This window comes from Myotis lucifugus, unplaced genomic scaffold (assembly GCF_000147115.1).
Source record: "Myotis lucifugus unplaced genomic scaffold, Myoluc2.0 scaffold_256, whole genome shotgun sequence".
Taxonomy (NCBI): Eukaryota; Metazoa; Chordata; class Mammalia; order Chiroptera; family Vespertilionidae; genus Myotis; species Myotis lucifugus.
Window position 1 is genome coordinate 251,309 of NW_005871304.1, and position 19,634 is coordinate 270,942.

Here is a 19,634-nt window from a genome sequence, read left to right on the forward strand (position 1 = left end):
TAACTCCGGGATCGTGGATCTGCCCTCCCCGCTCTCCCGAAGCTATTCGGGCCGTGTCCGGAACGCCCCGGAGGGGGCTAGAATCCGGCATCCGCCTCTTCGCCCCCAATATCGCCCGACCTGACGCAAGCGTGCTGACCCGGGAGGGGAAGAGGGAAAGCTTCCCCCGCACACAGCTCGCGGTCCCTGCACCCGGGAGGAGATGCTCGGCCAGGGTCCGGTGTCCGCCTGGACGGACTGCAGCCCTTCCGCAGAGCCTCCGGCAGTGGCCAGGACCGAGGGTGGCGGAGGCGGGTGAGGCTGCGGGGCCCTGAGGGGTGAGGGAGGACGGGGACCGGCGCGGTCATGATCCCCCTGGTGGAGAGGGGTTGGGAGCTGGCTGCTCCAATCGACTGGCCCCCAATGCACTGAAGAGAGAGGCGGGGAGAACCTTTGTTGTGGCCGGGATGGGAAACATGGAAGCCGACGCGCTGTTCAAAGGAAGGGTTTCTGAGGAGGGTTTGGGGCAATGACAACGCGGTGACTGCGACAGTCACCTGCGTGCATCTTTCTGCCCCGAGGGGGCGCTGGGGAACCGGCTGGAAAGGCGGCCTGGCCACCGGACTCTACGTAAACCCGGTGGGGAGAGGGGAGACTGCGGGGACAAGCGTCCTTGTTCAATCGAGGGCTCCCGAGTCAATAAATCAGTTCCCCGTGTGTGACATTAGCCACCTTTATGTCAAGTGGGGATTCATAATCGTCCATAAAACAGATGACTATGAATATTAGAAGTACTTGACGTTTTCTTCACACAGAAGTTCGTTTCTTCATAAACCTATTTTATTTTAGCAAGTTTTTACTCTTATTTCCTGATGCTGAAGACAGTTGCTGAAGTCACTGCTGAAGTCACTAACCTCCTCATCCCTTTCATCAGTTATTCCCTAAAACAGAGCGGCTGGCTGTTTGCCAAAGCAGCTCACAGCAGCCATGGCCTTTTTATTTTTTTTTAAATATATGGTGGATTGAAGACTTCTTAAAGATGGGATGGGGCCCTGACCGGTTTGGCTCAGCGGATAGAGCGTCGGCCTGCGGACTCAAGGGTCCCAGGTTCGATTCTGGCCAAGGGCATGTACCTGGGTTGCAGGCATATCCCCAGTGGGGAGTGTGCAGGAGGCAGCTGATAGATGTTTCTAGCTCTCTGTCCCTCTCCCTTCCTCTCTGTGGGAAAATCAATAAAATATATTTTTTAAAAAAAGATGAGATGGGGTCTTGTGTTTCTTTTCTGTTCCTCTCAGTGCTTAGTGAAGTGCTGGATCCTAGTATATCAGGAGATGAATGAACTCGTGTTCATTGAATAAATTGGAAGAAGGAAGGAAGAAGGAAGGGTGTTTTGTCTCAATTTGAGAAAAAAAAAAACCTATACAAAATTAGATACATTCCAAATCCAGGATTCTAGAACACCTTAATTACATACAATAAAAAACAAGATAGTCTTTTCCATAGCCAAGTTACTTTATTAAAAATAAAGAGAACAAGAAAATATTATGGTTAGGACTAGAAGCCCAAACTACTTTATTAAACTCAATGTAGGAATTAGATTAGGAGGCTATAAAACTAGGCCAAACTTGGCTTAAAGTAAATCCTGTCTAATAATATGGTAAAGAAAATATCAGATAACTCACTTTAAATAAGTCTGGAGCCATTCAGATATAACCAGAATGACAGAAGAAAATTTGCAAGACATTCTGTCTGATGGAAGCATGAAAAGTATAAAGCATATGCAATACTGTCCTTTTTTCATTTAAAATACCTTCTTTTTTTTTTTAAATATATTTTATTGATTTTTTACAGAGAGGAAGGGAGAGAGATAGAGAGTCAGAAACATCGATCAGCTGCCTCCTGCACACCCCCCACTGGGGACGTGCCCGCAACCCAGGTACATGCCCCTGACCGGAATCGAACCTGGGACCCTTGAGTCCGCAGGCCGACGCTCCATCCACTGAGCCAAACCGGTTTCGGCTAAAATACCTTCTTTAATGCTTATAAAGCTGTCAGTTATTTGTTGTTACTACCTACTATTTACATCCTTTTTTTTTTTTTTTAACAGATCAGCTGGACATTCTTATTACCAGAATTCCAAAGGTACTGGTGAGTAGAGCACATAAGTCAGATAATACCTATAAATAACATGGTTCAGAGAAGTCAGTTTTGCTATAACTCTCACACAAAGGAGGTTTAAAAATAGATTTTATTAGCCTCCTTGGTGATCTTACTCTTTAAGATTTTTCAGAGATCAGCAGGTACTTTGTCTCCCATGAAGATATCTTACATCAAGCATTTTAAAAATAGTCTTTCAAAATAGCAATGAATCTGAAAACTGTGTTTATAACTGATGTTGGTTGAAAAGAAGAGAGCACAGATTGAAGGAAAATTTTAAAATTGAACAAACTCAAAGAACAAAATATTTCTTAATGCTGCTGTTTTCCTGTCCCTTGGAGTAAAGGATAGAGCTGCCGGAGTTGAGAGGATAAGGTGCCCTCCCAAAGGTGTCTCACTAATTTTGGGGAGGGAGCAATTTCAATTCAATGATATGTAAACCTGGATTCACTTTGCTTTTCCTTGGAAATTTTATAGTCCTAACAGTTACCTAGGAAAAACATACATACATGTAAGTATATAGATATAAAAATGCACAGACATACATATAAATGTATATACATAATGTGGTTTTCAAATGGAATTGCTGATTCATATGGCCATTCTATGTTTAATATTTTGAAGAACTGCCACACTGTTTCTATAGCAGCTGCACATTTTACATTCCCACCAGCAATGCACATGGTTCCAATTTATCCACATCCTAGCTAACACTTATTTTTGTTTGGATTTTTTTTTTATGATAAGCATCCTTATGGGTATCTCACTATGGTTTTGATTTTGACTTCCCTAATGATTAGTGATAGTGAGCATCTTTTCATGTACTAATTGACAATTTGTGTGTCTTTGGAGACATCCAAAGTCTATCCAAGTCCTTTGCCCATATTTCAGTTAGGTTGTTTGTTGTTGAGTTTAACTATTATTTTTATAACTATTATTTTTAAATGTTTGATTTTCTGTAACAAAATGCTACCAAGCTTTTGAGCAATTAAATTTTAGACCAGGCTATGATATACATCTTAGAAATATTTATTAGCAGGGACACAAAAGATATACTCTTAGAGAATTAGCCCACACTTATGACTTGAGAAAGGATTTCAAATAAACTTGAGCCCTAGCTGGTTTGGCTCAGTGGATAGAGCATCGGCCTGCAGACCAAAGGGTCCCAGGTTTGATTCTGGTCAAGGGCACATGCCCAGTGTTGCGGGCTCGATCTCCAGTAGGGGGCATGCAGGAGGCAGCCAATCAATGATTGTTTTTTTCTTTAAATATATTTTATTGATTTTTTACAGAGAGGAAGGGAGAGGGACAGAGAGTTGGAAACATCGATGAGAAACATCGATCAGCCGCCTCCTGCACGCCCCGCACTGGGGATGTACATGCCCCTGACCGAAATCGAACCTGGGACCCTTCAGTCTGTAGGCCAACGCTCCATCCACTGAGCCAAACCGGTTAAGGCCAATCAATGATTCTTATCATTGATGTTTTTCTCTCTCTCCCTCTCCCTTCCTCTCTGAAATCAATAAAAATATATTAAAATAATAATAATAATAATAATAAACTTGAAATGTTGAATTAGTATTTTATTATTACAGTTTCCAAATGATGATTTAAGGGTCATAATAATTTCCAGATGATTTTCTATTTGTTGGCAAACTAGTTAGTCTTTCAGTATGCCATATCTGGTTTGTCCAAATCTTTAAAAAATAACTAAATTTAAAGTTTAATATATAAAATTATAGTGGCCTTTGTTATCAATAACATTAAAACAAAACTGTGCTTATTTAATTGACTTTATTAAGTAAAAACTTTTAACTTAAAATCTGTTCTGCCAGCTTAATTTGTAATAGTCCAAAACTGGAAACAATCCAAGTGTCCATCAACAGGTTTCTCTCTCACATCCATGTTTCTCTTTCTCTTTCTCTTCCTCTGCCTAAAAGCAATTAAAAAATTTTTAACAGCCCATGCTACATCTCCAGAATAATCACTGACACATGTAAATACATAGACCTTAATAATTAATTTGTTGAACTGATCTTTCTCATAAAATTCACATAATAATGTCCTTGCCTACAGATGGAATCAAAGATGGACACAAAATGAACTTACACATAGCCAAGCTACAAGAGTTATGGAAAACTCCTCAAATTCAAACAATTCACATCACTAAATCAATGACAGATGTGTCCTTTCTAAAGGTATGCTAACTACCTACCAATACTTTATTTAAATACCAATAATCTTTGTATTCAGAGCTGAACTTTTTATTGAAGACCAGAGGCCCGGCATGCACCGGTGGGGTCCCTCGGCCTAGCCTGCAGGGATTAGGCTGCAACTGGCTCTCCGACATCCCCCAAGGGGTCCCAGATTGCAAGAGGGCAGTTCTCAAGTGATGCACCCTGGAATCAGGCTCCCTCCTCTCTGGTTCTGGGTGCGTCACCCGAGAACCCAGCCACCGCAGATCAGCAGCTCCTGCAGTGAGCGTCTGCCCTGGGCGGTCAGTGTGCGTCATAGCTACCGGTCTGAGCGTCTGCCCCCTGGTGGTCATTGCATGTCATAGCTAGCGGTCAGACAGTTGAATGGTCACTTAGGCTTTTATATATAGACAAGCTACTTAGAAGTGATTTTCAACCTTTTATATCTCATGACACACACAAACTATTTATTAAAATTCTGCAGCACACCAAAAAATATATTTTTTGCTGATCTGACAAAAAAAGGTATAGTTTTGATTCATTCACACCTGGCTGCTATTTTTGTGTTGGCTGTTGTCACTTTTACAATTTGACAATCTAAGGGAAAAGAGGTCAGGCTCTGGCAGGGTAACTCAGTTGGTTAGAGCATTGTCCCGATATGCCAAGGTTACAGGTTTGACCCTGTTAGCGCACATACAAGAATCAACCAATGAATACATAAATAAGTGGAATGACAAATCTCTCTCTCTCTTTCTCTCTCTCTCATAAATAAATTAAAATTTTTAAAAAAGGGGCCAGTGCTCTCAGCTAAATAATCAGATATTGCATGTTTTAAAAATTCTTGTGGCACACTGGTTGGAAATTGCTGACTTAGAGGGTAAGGTACTGCAGAAGACAAGGCACACCCAGCATATTGTGTAGGAATATATAGATATAGATAGATATAGATATAGATATAGATATAGATATAGATATAGATATAGATATAGATATAGATAGATATAGATATATAATCTGTTGGGTCAACCATGAGTGAATACAAGAATTTTATTATAGACTAGAGGCCTGGTGCACAAAATTCATGCATGGAGTGGAGGTGGGGGGTCCCTCAGCCCGGCCTGCACCCTCTCCAATCCAGGACCTCTCGGAAGATGTCTGACTGCCTCTCGCAATCCGGGACTGCTGGCTCCTAACTGCTCGCCTGCCTGCCTGCCTGATCGCCCCTAACCACCTCTGCCTGCCTGATCACCCCTAACCACATCTGCCTGCCTGCCTAATCACCCCTAACTGCTCCCCTGCTGGCCTGATCATCCCTAACCGCCTCTGCCTCACCCTGCACCTGGGACCCAAGATTCCCTCCTCCAGCTGGTTGCAGGCACCCAGGACTTGGGCTTCCCTCCCTCTGGCCAGCCGCAGGCACCCAGGACCCAGACCGGCTTCACTTGGGCCAGCCGCAGTCACAGGGGACCACGGGGCAGGCAGCTTGTCCCTCTCCCAGGCCGAAGTCCATTCCTCTCTCACGAGCTCATTTGTGCCTGGCTGGTCTCCATTCCTCTCTTGTGAGCTCATTTGTGCCTGGTTGGTCCCCATTCCTCTCTCCCCAGTGTTGAGAGTCTGAGCCATTATGGCTTGACGGTGTGAGGGTGTGATGACCATTTGCATATTAGCTCTTATTTAGGATTTCTTATCATAAGAGTTCTTTCAGGGCTTTATGACCTTCAGATTTGATGTACCTTTATGCAGGAAACTCAATGCCTCAAACACGAAGGCACTTGAGGAAAGTTCCATTCTAGAGATGGAAACCCACCTCATAAAGATTTTTCTCAAAGACTACAAAATTAGAAGCAAGCAAGTAAAGAAAATGGCAGTAAACCTTTAACACAGCTATTGTCCTGTATTACCCATTAAAGATCATAGCTGGCAGGGTAGCCTTTCCAGAGCAACACAAATTAGGCTTACTAAAGATTAGTGCCATCTGGTGAAGTTTTCAGGTCAACCTTTTGAATTTCTTCTGGATTATTACCTATCCAGTTCAGTAAATCCTGTGTGTGTGTGTGTGTGTGGCATGCGCATATGTAGTGGAGTCTTGCATTTTAGGTGTTAACTTCTAAAATCAGCAAGTACAGTGAAAATATTAGTCAAAGTTACTTATATCAGAGCCCATCAGACTATCCCTCCATCTGTCCAACTCAGTTATCCTTATGGTTTTAGAAAGGCCTGTTTTTTTAGTTAAACTAAATAGAGTAATTGGGTTGCTTTTAGATGCTACTTTATATAGAAGTGAGATGCCCACACTCACGGAGAGGCACATGGGAATTAAGACTCACTGACTGGGGTGGTGAACACACAAAACAATAAACAGATGATGTGTTATAGAATTGTACACCTGAAACATATATAATTTTATTAACCAATGACACCCCAATAAATCCAATAAAAAATAAAAAAATGCACCACACACACACGCACACACATACACCCCAAAAAAGACTCACTGACATAACAGCGGATTCATATTTTGCTTACTCTTCTAGAGCAGTGGCCCTCAAACCTCATTGGGCATCTGAATCACTTGAGTGGAAATGGCAAGCAGAGTCACTTGTACTATTTAAATGGCCATTTCTTTCTCTCTCTCCGTGGCCAAATTAACATAGTTGAATTTGCTTAAGTAAAACGTACAGATGGTACATTCTGCTAAACATTCATCCTTTCAGATAAAAGCCTATAAATCTTGTTCTGTCTTTTAGCATCCAGACCTCACCATAGGCCAGAAGCATTATCTGTGCAGCATTGCTAAGATCTGTAATGTGAACTGTCTGAGGGTGTTAATGAAGAGGCAGTACATGCATATGATCCAGCACAACTCTCACAAGCCAGGCAGGTGCACCTGCAATTAGTTTCTTACTAGTTGTCACAAGAAATGAGAGGGTCCTCTAACTGAAGTGATTTATATGACAGGTGTCCTCACTCATCACAGGAGCCACCTCAGTTCTCGTCACTCCCAGAAGCAGCATTACCCCTGTACTACATGGCGACACCAACTGGAGAGAGGGGACTCAGTGCCTTCCAACATCGCAGCCGCATCTGCACCTGAAATGATCACACAGCATTCCCTTTGGCGACCCATGAGAAACAAAGGAAGGTCTGCTTCTTATTGTTTAAAAGGAGGAAAATGTACCCCAATTTTATTTGAAGGGTAGCTAAATGATATTAAAACTCGTGTTCCCTATTATGTTGACTTTGCTAAGTTCAGAAGCGGCTGGACAAAAAGCAAAAAAGGATGTTATCTTATGGTCTCTTTACTGAGCTGACTGGGATATGCCACATCTTTTAGAACTTATTTGGTGGAATTGTCAACATTTCTTGACCAGCTAGAGATATGGAAGACTGCCCTTTTCAGTGATTCCCACTCAAATTCAAAACAATGCAAACACTTCCAAAAGGAGAAGCATATGGTCGCTTCTGCACAGGGGAATACTATAAACAAAAGAGGAGGGAAAATGAGATAAGAAGCCTAATTATTCAACCTGCAAAATAGTTAGCTTTGCATTTCAGGATTAATAAGTCACAGGAGAACTCAGGGGCTGAAAGGGTCTCTTTGGTGATGCTGGCAGCTTAATAGAGAATTTGTGTAGCCTTCCACAATCATTAGGCAGCTGTTCACTTTGCTGGTTGCGATTAAGATGCTTTTCTTTCTTATAGTTTAAAAACTGGATATGTGTCTAAAACAAGATGTAAGTCGCTGAAGATTTTTAGAAAACCAGGCAGACTGTTCATGCAATCAGGTAAATGTAGAATTTGAAAAATATGCATTTTTAAAGATCTTATGTATAAAAAATTATTAAACCCAATATAGATTAAGCCATTGAAAATTTAGAATGTGATTTGCTTGTATTGCTCCTAATAAAACTAAACATGAAATATATTTCTGCTTTCATTTAAAAGAACACACTGCTCAGAGTAGTAAGATTCAAGGTATTTCTAATTATAAATTAAGATATAATGTTACCCAGCTGGCATGGCTCAGTGGTTGAGTATCCACCTATGAACCAGGTCGTGGTTTGATTCCCGGTCGGGGCACATGCCCGGGTTTAGGGCTCAGTTCCCAGTGTGGGACGTGCAGGAGGCAGCCAATCGATTCTCTCATCTTTGATGTTTCTATCTCTCTCTCCCTCTTCCTTCTTCTCTGAAATCAATAAAAAAATATATTTTTAAAAAGGTACAATATCAAGGTTAGAAACTTAACAGAATTTATCATATCAGAACCCAAATTCACAAAAACATGACTTTTTCCAAGCCATAGCACTTGTTTTATGAGGTAGTGCCATTTTTGGAAGGATAACATAGTTTGTATAGCATCAAACAGTTTACAGAAGGCTATTATCACCAATACCATTTTAATACTACTCAACAAATCAGTGGAAGCAAGCCAAGCAGGTGACAGAGCAACTCAGACAAATCTAGACTTGGGAAGGATCGGCATAAAGGATCCTTCTACAATTACGGAATAGCATAAAATGAAAAAGACAAAAGAGGAAGAAAGACCAAATGCTCAGAAGTATTCCTCAGAATTGATAAAATGGGAAGGATTAAGTGGAAGTTACGTAATTTCCTAGTTAATACCACAATGTGTCAGTGCCACTCAGCTCTGCTGTAAATACCACACTATGCCTATCCAAGAATTGAGGGAAACCGTAGGGATAAAGGTAAGCCTGGTTCCAAAAAGAACAGCTGGAGAAAACCCCAGGCAGGGGAAAGGTCCCTGAGGTCCCCAAGAGAAGAGAGATAAGAAGGAACTTAAAATGGAGAATGCTGAAACTGTAATTTCTTTCCTACCAATAGATTTTAAAAAACAAAGGGCGCTGGCTGGAGGTAGACTAAGGCAGGGGAAGAATGGGAACATCTGTAATAGTGTTAACAAAAAAAAATAAAGTTACAAAGCAAAGGAAAAATAGAACTTAGTAACAGAATTTGCTGTACAATAACTTGGCTAGAATACAGCACTGGGTATCTTTTATTTTTTAAGATTTTAAAATAATAAATTTTTATTGAATTGAGAGGAAGGGAGAGGAAGAGAAAGATAGAAACATCAATGATGAGAATCATTGATTGGCTACCTCCTGCAAGCTCCACACTACGGATTGAGCACGCAACCCGGGCATATACCCTGACCAGAATCCAACTGTGACCTTCTGGCCGAGCAGTATTGAGTATCTTATTTTTAAAAGTAAAAGATTTGGGGGAAAGGGGAGTTCAGTTTTGAAAATGTAAGCAATCTGTTTTTGCTAAAGGTTTATTAATAACGTAGGTCATTTTGAAGGTTGTTCTTATATACAAATCTCAATTTTTAGGATGAAATACAATTTTGTTTCCAAAACAGACATTATAAACTCTTTTTCTTTTGTCTTCAGTTTCCACAAATGATTTTGAATCATACACCAATGAAGAAATAAAGGAAGATTTTCTAAGTAAGTGTATGCAATCAATGTCAATTGAAGAACAGGGAGAACATCTGATGTTAACTTGACAATCTTGTCTTATGTATTGATAATGTGCCAAAGGTAGGGGTAGGGGTTGTGAATTGATACTGTTATTCACCATTAAGTCATTAAGTCATTTTGGTTTGTTCAGAAATGTTTAAACCATGTAATTGGTTTGATGTAGTTCCATGTTCCAATGATATTTGTGTAATAAAGTCCCTGTGTAAATATATGCTTTTATTTCTAGCTAGATACAATTAAAATTTTTGTCACTTAAAAATTGAATTATTTTTTCTTTAAATCTGACAACTACATTGTATAATTCTCTCTGTGTTTACAATAAGTCCTAAAACAGCAACATTAAAATATCTGACAAATATTTTCTTGATTTGGCTGAGGAAAAGTCTTGAAATATCCTAATATGGCATAGCATTTAATAGAGATAACACCCTGGATTGCAAAGAAGATGCTTAATAAATATTTGCTGCTTGAATACAACTTAAAAATGGAAATGTCAGTTTGCCCTATTTTATGAAAATTGCTACAAAAACACTTGGCCTCTCAAACTAGATTAAGTTGGGGTGGTGGTACTAATGAGAGGATTCTTTACATTATATATTCATTCTAGGTTGCTTCCCTTCTAAACATTAGTGTTAAAAATTTTTTTTGTTAAAACTTGAAAAATAGGGCAATTTAAAGCAACAGTTTGAAGGATCTCTCCTGATTTAATATGTCCATATGGCATATTATTTAGAAAATGAAATCAGAGTCCAACATTATGACCCAGAATATTCTAAGAAATGAGAGAGTTCTAAAGTTATTTCATCACTTCAATGCTTGTCCACAGTTTCATTTGGTCTCTCATTTTTATGGTTTTTAAAAATTAAAACAGATTATCAAGAAAGTATAAATGAAAGGTAACTTTATTACTGGAGAAGAGAAAAATGTATACAAGAAAGTCCAGATTCTTTTCCCTCATGCACTACTTTTATAATAAAGTTCTAAATATCAACTCTGAAGGTATTTACAATGATAAGTTTTTCTTAACATGTAACCATTTACTGTGTGGGGGACATTTTTTCATAGAAATCATATACTTAAACTAAATAAATTCTTATAGTTTACAAGAAGCTTAGACATTGTATTAACAGAAGACGATACATTTTACTGCAAAATATTATAAAAGTTGATACAATTTTGTGGCTCTTAATTGTTTCATTACTTGATTTGAACAGGGGAATTAATAAGAAACAACAACAACAGAAAAAATCAAGACAGGCCTGGCTTTATGATTTTTTGTATTCGATTCGTTCTACTTTCACATCATCTCCAATTAGCTGATACACATAAGTGACAACTGTAGAAGCCTGGATATCCATCAACACAAATGAAGGAATAATGTTTCTGGAAGGAGATATAAGCAATGTCAGTGTTTTGTACTAAAAAACCACAGCACTATAAATTTCAATTTAATATGACAATTTGGATTCAAGGAGAAATCTGGTTGTTACATATTAAAAAGAATAATCACCAAAAGAAGATGGCCAGAAAGGCTATATTTAAATGGTTGCATTTCTCTTTTATGAAATGTCACACATGCAATTATTAAATTTATAAAAACCCCAAATTCCCAAATTACATACTACTCACGTTTCCAAGGCATTATATGCTCCAGTGGCAGAACCTGGGTTAATGTAGAATTTATTTTCATGCTCAAATGCTTCAAATTTGTGTGTGTGTCCTGAGATAAGAATGTCCACATCAAACTGCCTCTGCAACAGGGCTAAGCTGGCCATATCTCCCCATGGAATAACTTGATGTCCATGGATCAAACCAATTTTGAACTGCCCAACAGTCACAACTTTCTGTTCTGGATAATTCAGATTCTAAAATAAGAAATAAACATACTCATGTTTAAAAAACAACCTGCTTTTAAATATTCAGTCTCATATGGGTGTTTTGCTCCACAACCAACACTTTTATTAAATATGATTTCTTCTTAGTCTCTAAGGCTGCAACTATGCACATAACTGAAATTTCTCATGCAATACCTTGTGCTTATTTTTATAGAATATAGATTCTTTTGGGCATGCTGTAGAAAATGATTATCCCATCAAATTTCTGGGTTTCCTCTCCCTAAGAATCCTAGGCATATGGCCTGTACCCCAGGCTTTAGGTTATATAGATGATGACTTAAAATAATTTAAAATACATAGTACTTAGTATGAAACAGGCACTATTCTAAGGGCTTTATAAATATCAACCTACCTAATGCTTACAAACAATCCTAAACCTGGTGGTCATGGCTCAGTGGTTGAGCATCGACCTATGAACCAGGAGATCACGGTTCCATTCCTGGTGGGGGCATAGGCCCAGGTTGAGGGCTAAATCCCCAGTGTGGGGCATGCAAGAAGCTAGCTATCTCTCTCTCCTCCTCCCTTCCTCTCTGAAATCAATAAAAATATACTTAAGGAAAAACAATCCTAAGAGGTAGATTCTATTCTGACCCCCATTTTATGGATGAAAAAAAATGGAGGCATGGAGAGGTTAAAATAACCTGCCCTGCAAGAACCGGTTTGGCTCAGTGGATAGAGCGTCGGCCTGCGGACTCAAGGGTCCCAGGTTCGATTCCGGTCAAGGGCATGTACCTTGCTTGCGGGCACATCCCCAGTGGGGGGCGTGCAGGAGGCGGCTGATCGATGTTTCTCTCTCATTGATGTTTCTAACCCTCTATCCCTCTCCCTTCCTCTCTGTAGAAAATCAATAAAACATTTAAAAAAAAATAATAACCTGCCCAAAGTCACACATTAATAAGTGGTTGAGCTACCAGGGTTTGGTAGCATGGCTTCAGGGATTGTGACCTGAGCAAATTTGTAGCAAAAATTTTGAATTCTTGCTACTGAAACTGTTATTTTTTGTTAATCCTCACCCGAGGCTATTTTCCCATTGATCTTTTAGAGAGAGTAGAAGAGAAAGGGAAAGACAGAAACATCGATGTGAGAGAAATACATCGATTGGTTGCCTCCTGCACGCCCCCTGACCAGGGCTGGAGCTAGAGAAGAGCCTGCAACCAAGGTACATGCCCTTGACCTGAATCAAACCGGGGACCCTTTGGTCCATGGTCAACGCTCTACTGAGCCAAACCGGCTAAGGCTAAAACTATTTTTAGTATAACACAAACAGAACCACTAATGTTTTTAACAAAGCAGACCTATATTCTAATTATTGACAAGAAGTTTGCCTCTTCCCTTCTCATTCCTGTCTTTCACCTCTGTGCAACCTCTAGTTTACCCAAACTTTTAAAAATCCACTAAAAAACAACAACACTCTGGTCATTCAGTTTGATATAAAGAGCCCCATTAAAAAGCAACAATAAAGTTAAATAATTTATGAAACAGTTTATATTCCCAGAAATAAAAAATAAAATTTTCAGACTCAGATTTTTAATTTAAAATCATACTATGTTAGGACTGGCAGGGGTTTTAAAAATCATCTATTCCAATCTATTTACACAGAAGGAAACTAAGACCAGAAAGAGGATGTAATGTGCCTAAAATCTCATTGTTAATTAATGGGCAAAGTTGGAACCCCAGAATTGCTAACTTTTTTTTCTTTATTATAGTCAGGTGTACTGAGGTATAATTTACATACAGTAAAATTATCCTTCTTAGTATATAATTCAAGGTGTTTTGACAAATGCATATAGTCATGTAAGCACCACCACAATCAAGATATAAAACAATTCTATGACCTCCTCAAAACTTCCTCCTGCCAGTACTTTATAGTTAACCCTGGTGACAGAGAGCCATGGTAGGCTCTTCAACAGATCAGTGATGTGATCTTTACTTAAAAAGGATCACTCTGCTACCTCGAGAACAAACTGTGGAGGGAGGAAGGGTAAAATGAGGAAGTTGGGATATAGGAAAGTGATATGGTCCTTGGAACATGGTAGTAGAGGTGATGGTGGTGGTAAGAAGTTCATAACAAAAACTTTATAAACTAAATGATAATACTACAAAAAATAGTGACAAAACTACTTTTACTCCGTATCAATTTAGTTAGAACAAGTACTTAATATGTTTATTGAGCAATCTAAAATTCAGTGATTTTCCAACAGGAAGGAGGGGTATGTGTAGTAATTTTATATTTGGGGGGGAAAGAGACCTTAATAGTTGAGAAACTAGTCTAAAGGATAAAGCTTTATACGTGAAAATCAAGAAAAGGAAATATTGTGAAAGAAAGGGAAATACATCACCTCATCGAAGTCTCCTCTCACAATATGAACGTCACCAGCCAGAGTCTTGAGATAGTCATAACTCTCTTTGGTGCAAAGGTTTCCAGTGCAGAGAATGTGCTGAATCTTTCCTGGTACTAGCAGCTTTTTGAACTTAGCTGGCAAACTGTTGCACCGGTGTGGGATGTGCAGGTCTCCTAATACCAACACCAACTTTAAAGTGTCAAGGTGAGACAAGGTGTAATGTTAAACATTATGTCAAAACAAGATACTCTCTTCCAATAACCCCCTTTTAAATTAAACTAACCAGAGATTCCAGAACACAAAGGAGCAGAAGTTATTCATACATTTCCTTATCATAACCATTTAAACAAACACACATATCACACATGATAATGTACTCTGTTCTTAAAATCTCATGGATTCCAGGAACATTAATAAAGAGAATTGTTAAAAATGAAATGATAGAGCCCTGGCCAGGTGGCTCATTTAGTTGGAGTGTCATTCAGTACACCAGAAGGTTGTAGGTTTGATTCCCAGTCAGGACACATACCTAGGTTGCCAGTTTGATCCCAGGTTGGAGGCAACCGATCAATGTCTCTCTCACATGGATGCTTCTCTCTCACATTGGTTTTTCCCTCCTTCCCTCCCTCTCTCCTTTACTTTCTCCAAACATATCCCAGGGTGAGGATTAAAAAAAAAAGTAATGATAAAAAAATTAATTCTATAATTTATGTTTACTAGCCTGACAACTATTTGGAGGAATAATAGCCAAAATTTACAATATTTGCTACTTAAAACTACTAGCTACACATTACAGAGGAATAAAAACAGCCTATGTTTTATAAAGTTTCAATAGGACAAATGTGTACTTTTCAATACAAAAGTACTTAGAGATAATAATAATCTTTATCTTCTCTTTCATTAGAAATCCTCACTGTCATATATTCATTGTCTAGATTAAATTGCCTATGTGTCCTCAGTTTAGTTTCCAAACTTAAAATAACATTTTCACAATCTTTCATGTGCATTAGAGCATTAAAAAAAGTCAGTTAAATAAGTGATGAATTTAGTAGGAAGTGGTTTAGAGTTGCAACAAAAAAATTTACACTTTAATATAAAAACATCTCAATCCTGTAATATGTTAATGATTTTACATGTAAATATTATTTAACTAAGTCACTTAACAGAAGAATATATTTAAAAAGGTCATCCTATCCTATATAATAAAGGCCTAATATGCTCAGTGTCCAACGTTCATTCTACCATTCAACCAGTCGCTATGACATGCACTGACCACCAGGAGACAGCTGCTCCAACTGGTAGGTTAGCTTGCTGCTGGGGTCCGGCCCATCAGGACCGGGCAAGCAGACCTGATATGCCCTGGAACCCTCTCGTGGTCCCTCCCCGGGCCCTGATCATGCACTGGTGGGGTCCCTTGGCCTGGCCTGCGCCCTCTTACAATCCGGGACCCCTGGGGGATGTCAGAGAGCCGGTTTCCGCCCGGTTTCCGCCCAGTCCCCACAGGCCAGGCCCAGGAACCCCACCGATGCCTCTAGTTTAAAAATATCTTCCCTCCAAAGGACAACAATTTCATGTTGATTAGTATAAGCACCTTCTTTCTATGACAACATGTTTTCCGACACAGACGTCCCATCCATAAATGTACATGCCCTTTAACTGCTTTTTAAAAAGGTATGATGACTATTTCTTATTATCAAAGAAAACATTAAATATCTAAAATAAGATAAAACAAAAGTTTTGTCACCACTGACTTTGTAAATTGAAATTAATCAAAAACAAAATGTGCAAAATTAAAATTATTAAAACAAGCTTGATTCATCTTGCAACAAATATCAAAATGATTACAAAGGAAAGGAACTATTCAGGATGTAGAGTAACTGCAGTCAAATTAGAGCATTTTAAAAGAAGTTGTTAAATAAGTTTCTTTATAAAGACTAGATTCAGCTGGTATTTGCTCAAGGACTTATATTGTTTCAATCCAGATGGGTAAAACATCTGTAAAACTAAAACCACCATGAAGTTTTGACCTTCATTGGTAATGAATACAAAAGTACCTAGGGATATAACAATCTTCATCTTTAGAGGGAGATCCCTTCAGATATGTATTGAGGTGCATAGTTAATGTGGGAAGCTGGCATTTGAAAAAAAGGTAAAGATATCCTTATTAAAAAAAAAAAAAAGAATAATCTCAAACTCATAAAAGGGTATATGTCTGTAACAGGTTGAAAATGTTTGGGACTGCCCTAGCTGGTTTGGCTCAGCGGATAGAGCAACGGCCTGGTGACTGAAGGGTCCCGGGTTTGATTCCAGTCCCAGTCAAGGGCACTTGCTCGGGTTGTGGGCTCGATCCCCAGTTGGGGGCGAGCGAGAGACAGCCAATCAATGATTCCCTCCCATCACTGATGTTACTATTTCTTTCTCTTTCTCCCTTCCTCTCTGAGACCAATAAAAATATATATTTTAAAAATATATACATATATTTTTTAAAAAATGTTTGGGACTAATAGTGAATGAGTTGTTCCATCTGAATGAACTAAAAAGAACATTTGTAAGAAATGATACTTTATAATGACTGATAACCTAAATTCTATAATGTACTGTGGATTATGCCCGTGTGCCCAGATATCAGCATTCTAAAGTTATAACTGTATGAATGACCACACAGAAATTATTTAAAATTAGTAAGGGTCCTAACTAGGACTCTGGTTTCCTGCAAGTGACAAAGTTATAAGGGAAATAGTGTCACATAACAAATATCAGACTTTGAGGAATGTCCTTGCCCAAATCCCACACTTTGACAGTTCAGGTTAGACATAGATTATAGTCTTTTAAGACAGCAAAAGATCCTGGAAATGGCAGTCTTGTTAAATTCAAATAAAGAACCAACCCAATCAAAGCATAGGAATTTGGCTATTTCCTATCTGATAGCCTATAAGAGGGTGAAAATCCCAGTAATCAGACACCCAACCACCATTATTAGGAGGAGCTAAGAGAAGAAACTTACTCTGTGCCCAGCCTTAGTGGAATGAAGAAGTTGATTGCAGACAGGGGGAATGAAAAAAAAGGGTGAAACATGACCAATGTTAAAAGAAAGCAACAAAAAGAAACAAACCCAAAAAAACTCATATCAAATGAATATGCAAACAATTGTTAATGATTTCTGAGTGTTATGAAAGAAAATGTTAAAAATCAGCTTTGCTCAAAATACCAAAAGAACCATTTGCTATATTTTAAACGTGACACATACGCGCATGCATACATACTTCTAAAATTTTTTGCCTTGTCAGTTTTTTTCCTAATCTGATTCTCCACATGACTCTCATACCCTTTCATTTCCTGTTTACGTAGCATTTTACAAGACAATTTGGAAAATTAATCAGTTGTAGCTTTAACGAAAGCTAACCTTTTCTACATTCTTATGGCCTAATTATTCCTCAAGTATATTGATCTTAATTGTGTTAAAATTCTAGTTGTAAAATTATGCTGCAGTTTGGGTCATTATTTTGTATAGCTGATCTAATGTAGCACTACAAATACATTATCAAGTGATGAAGTCACCAACTAACGATGATAAAAACAAACACATTCCTCTCCACATAAAAATGGACCTTCCCCACACCTCAATTTGCTGCCTGTGGACTCTTGGATACTACCGCGTGTTGAATGTTTCTAGTCCCCTTTACCAAATAAAAGATGGGCTAATGCTACATTTCGCCCAGTTCTTTCCATTTGACATGAAAAATGATGCGCTGGTGCAACTACCCTAAAAAAAAAAATGTTAACCTCTCAACAAAAACTGATACATGTCAAGAAATTTCATCTTCATAAAGTGAAAGAAAAACCGGGGGGGAAAAAAAAAGAAATTTCGTCTTCTCCCAAGGATCAATGTCTCAAAATCACTGTAAAATGTGCTCTAAGCTGGAGTCTGGTTTAGAAGCAAAAATCAAAAGTAAGATGAAAGCTTTTCACATTTATAAGGAAGTATATACCATAAGTCTTTGTCATGTCCATACGCCACCTCAAAAGCTATGCTTGCCACAGAATCGTGATAAACCTTAAAAATGCAATGGATACCCATCAGAAAGGAAAGTTCCTTTACAGTTAAATCTCATCAACACCAACACCAAGGTCATCAGAGCTCCTTCTGAAACTGTTCTGCCCCAGGAGTTCCAGTTCTAGGGCGTCAAGAGCACCTCAGGAAACGGATCACAGCCATGAGCCCCACCAGCAGCAGGACGGTCTCAGGGGCAGCAACCTGCCGGGGTGAGGGGGTGACGGGCCGGCCTGGTGGCAGGTTGGGGCGACCTGACGAAAGACTAAAGCAAAGCTCCCCAAACTACCCCCTTAGCACCAAACACTGGCCCTTTACCCAGAAAGACGTACAGAGTCTCCACATTCTCCAAAAAATGTCAAGGAGTTCCCAGGTCATTAAGGAATCCTACTCTAAAAGGTCGCAGCATCCTAAGTACACAAGGAGTTTCGGCAATTCCAAGAGCCAAAACTGCAGTCCTCTGAGAGCGCGCTACCACGGCGCAATGGCAGCTGCACGCTGTTTCAGGGCGAAAGGGATCGTTTGCACCCCCTTTCCCCACATGGCAAACCAAGCCGGGTAAGGGATTCTGCTCGCTACTTCCCGTTTGCTTCTGAGAAACCAGCTTTCGCCAACTGGGGGGGTCGGGTTCGGGGGGGCGGATAACTTGTACACCCCAACCAGCGGGGTAGATACACGGGAACGTCTGGAGACGGAGGGGGACCGTGCCCCTTCCTCGGGAACGGCCGAAGCACAGGCCCAAAGGCCTTTCCCCGCTCGGGCGTGTGGGTCTCGCGACAGGACTCGCAGATGAGAGGGGCCTCCTTCCCCCTCGGACGTCCTCCGGCCCCTGGGGCGGGGGTACAAGGCCGGAGCCGGCTTCACCCAGCAGTGGCCGCTCCCTTACCTCCCTGGCCCTCCCCCCGGGCCTTCCCAGGCCCGGCCTGAACCGCGCCCACCCAGGCCTCCGGGATCGCCTCGACCCTCGCCCAGAGACTCCCAGCCGCTCCTACGACGCAGCACCCCGGCCGAGAGCCAGGCCTCGGTCGCCGCAGTTGCCATCCTCACCATCCTGTCACTGGGCTCCGCTCAGTCACCACAACCGCCGCCGCCCTCTTCCTCAGACTCCTCGGAGGCCCGCCCACTTCGCTCACAACCAATGAAAACAGAGGTCCACAGGAGACCGCGGTACGGTGGCCCGCCTAGGCTCTTTCCCGCCGTAACGCGAAGCTACTTCCGGGGATGGAGGGGAAGTGGAAGGGAGGGAGGAGATCTCGAAGCTTCTGAAGGCGCGGGCAACATCCGGGAACCTGGGGCGTCGAGTGGTGGCGCTCTTGCGACTCAGCTTGTTAGGGCGCACAACCATGCTGAAGTGCGGGATGAGCGGCAGCCAGGTCAAAGGTGGAGCGGCCTTTTTTCCCTTCCTGCGGAGAAAGAGGGAAAGCCTGAGGGTTCCGGGGGCGTTCCGCCATCATCTTATTCTTCACCCTTTGCTTTTATGCCTAAGGGCTGAGGACACAAAGTCTGGCCACAAC

The 19,634-nt window shown here is 40.4% G+C and overlaps 2 protein-coding genes across 4 annotated transcripts; one reads left to right on the forward strand and one right to left on the reverse strand.

Annotated features, from left to right (window-relative positions):
* Positions 1–149: 149 nt before the first annotated feature.
* Positions 150–10,091, forward strand: FAM216A (family with sequence similarity 216 member A). Its single transcript, XM_006099023.3, has 7 exons — positions 150–294; positions 2,087–2,127; positions 4,213–4,334; positions 7,079–7,208; positions 7,290–7,473; positions 8,034–8,116; positions 9,743–10,091. Exons 1-7 carry the CDS (start codon positions 203–205, stop codon positions 9,856–9,858), a joined length of 768 nt encoding a protein of 255 aa, XP_006099085.1. The 5' UTR covers positions 150–202; the 3' UTR covers positions 9,859–10,091.
* A 625-nt stretch (positions 10,092–10,716) lies between these two features.
* Positions 10,717–19,311, reverse strand: VPS29 (VPS29, retromer complex component). Of its 3 annotated transcripts, none has more exons than XM_006099020.3 (5): positions 19,168–19,311; positions 17,074–17,085; positions 14,067–14,258; positions 11,462–11,697; positions 10,717–11,215 (listed from the first exon to the last, which is right to left on the reverse strand). In XM_006099020.3, the coding sequence occupies exons 1-5, from the start codon at positions 19,168–19,170 to the stop codon at positions 11,098–11,100; spliced, it is 561 nt and encodes a 186-aa protein (XP_006099082.1). In that variant the 5' UTR covers positions 19,171–19,311; the 3' UTR covers positions 10,717–11,097. The 3 variants fall into 3 exon arrangements, with proteins under 3 accessions (XP_006099082.1, XP_014320072.1, XP_006099083.1); XM_014464586.2 differs by lacking the exon at positions 19,168–19,311 and adding an exon at positions 18,059–18,553; XM_006099021.3 differs by lacking the exon at positions 17,074–17,085 and having other exon boundaries at positions 19,168–19,268.
* Between the last annotated feature and the right edge of the window lie 323 nt (positions 19,312–19,634).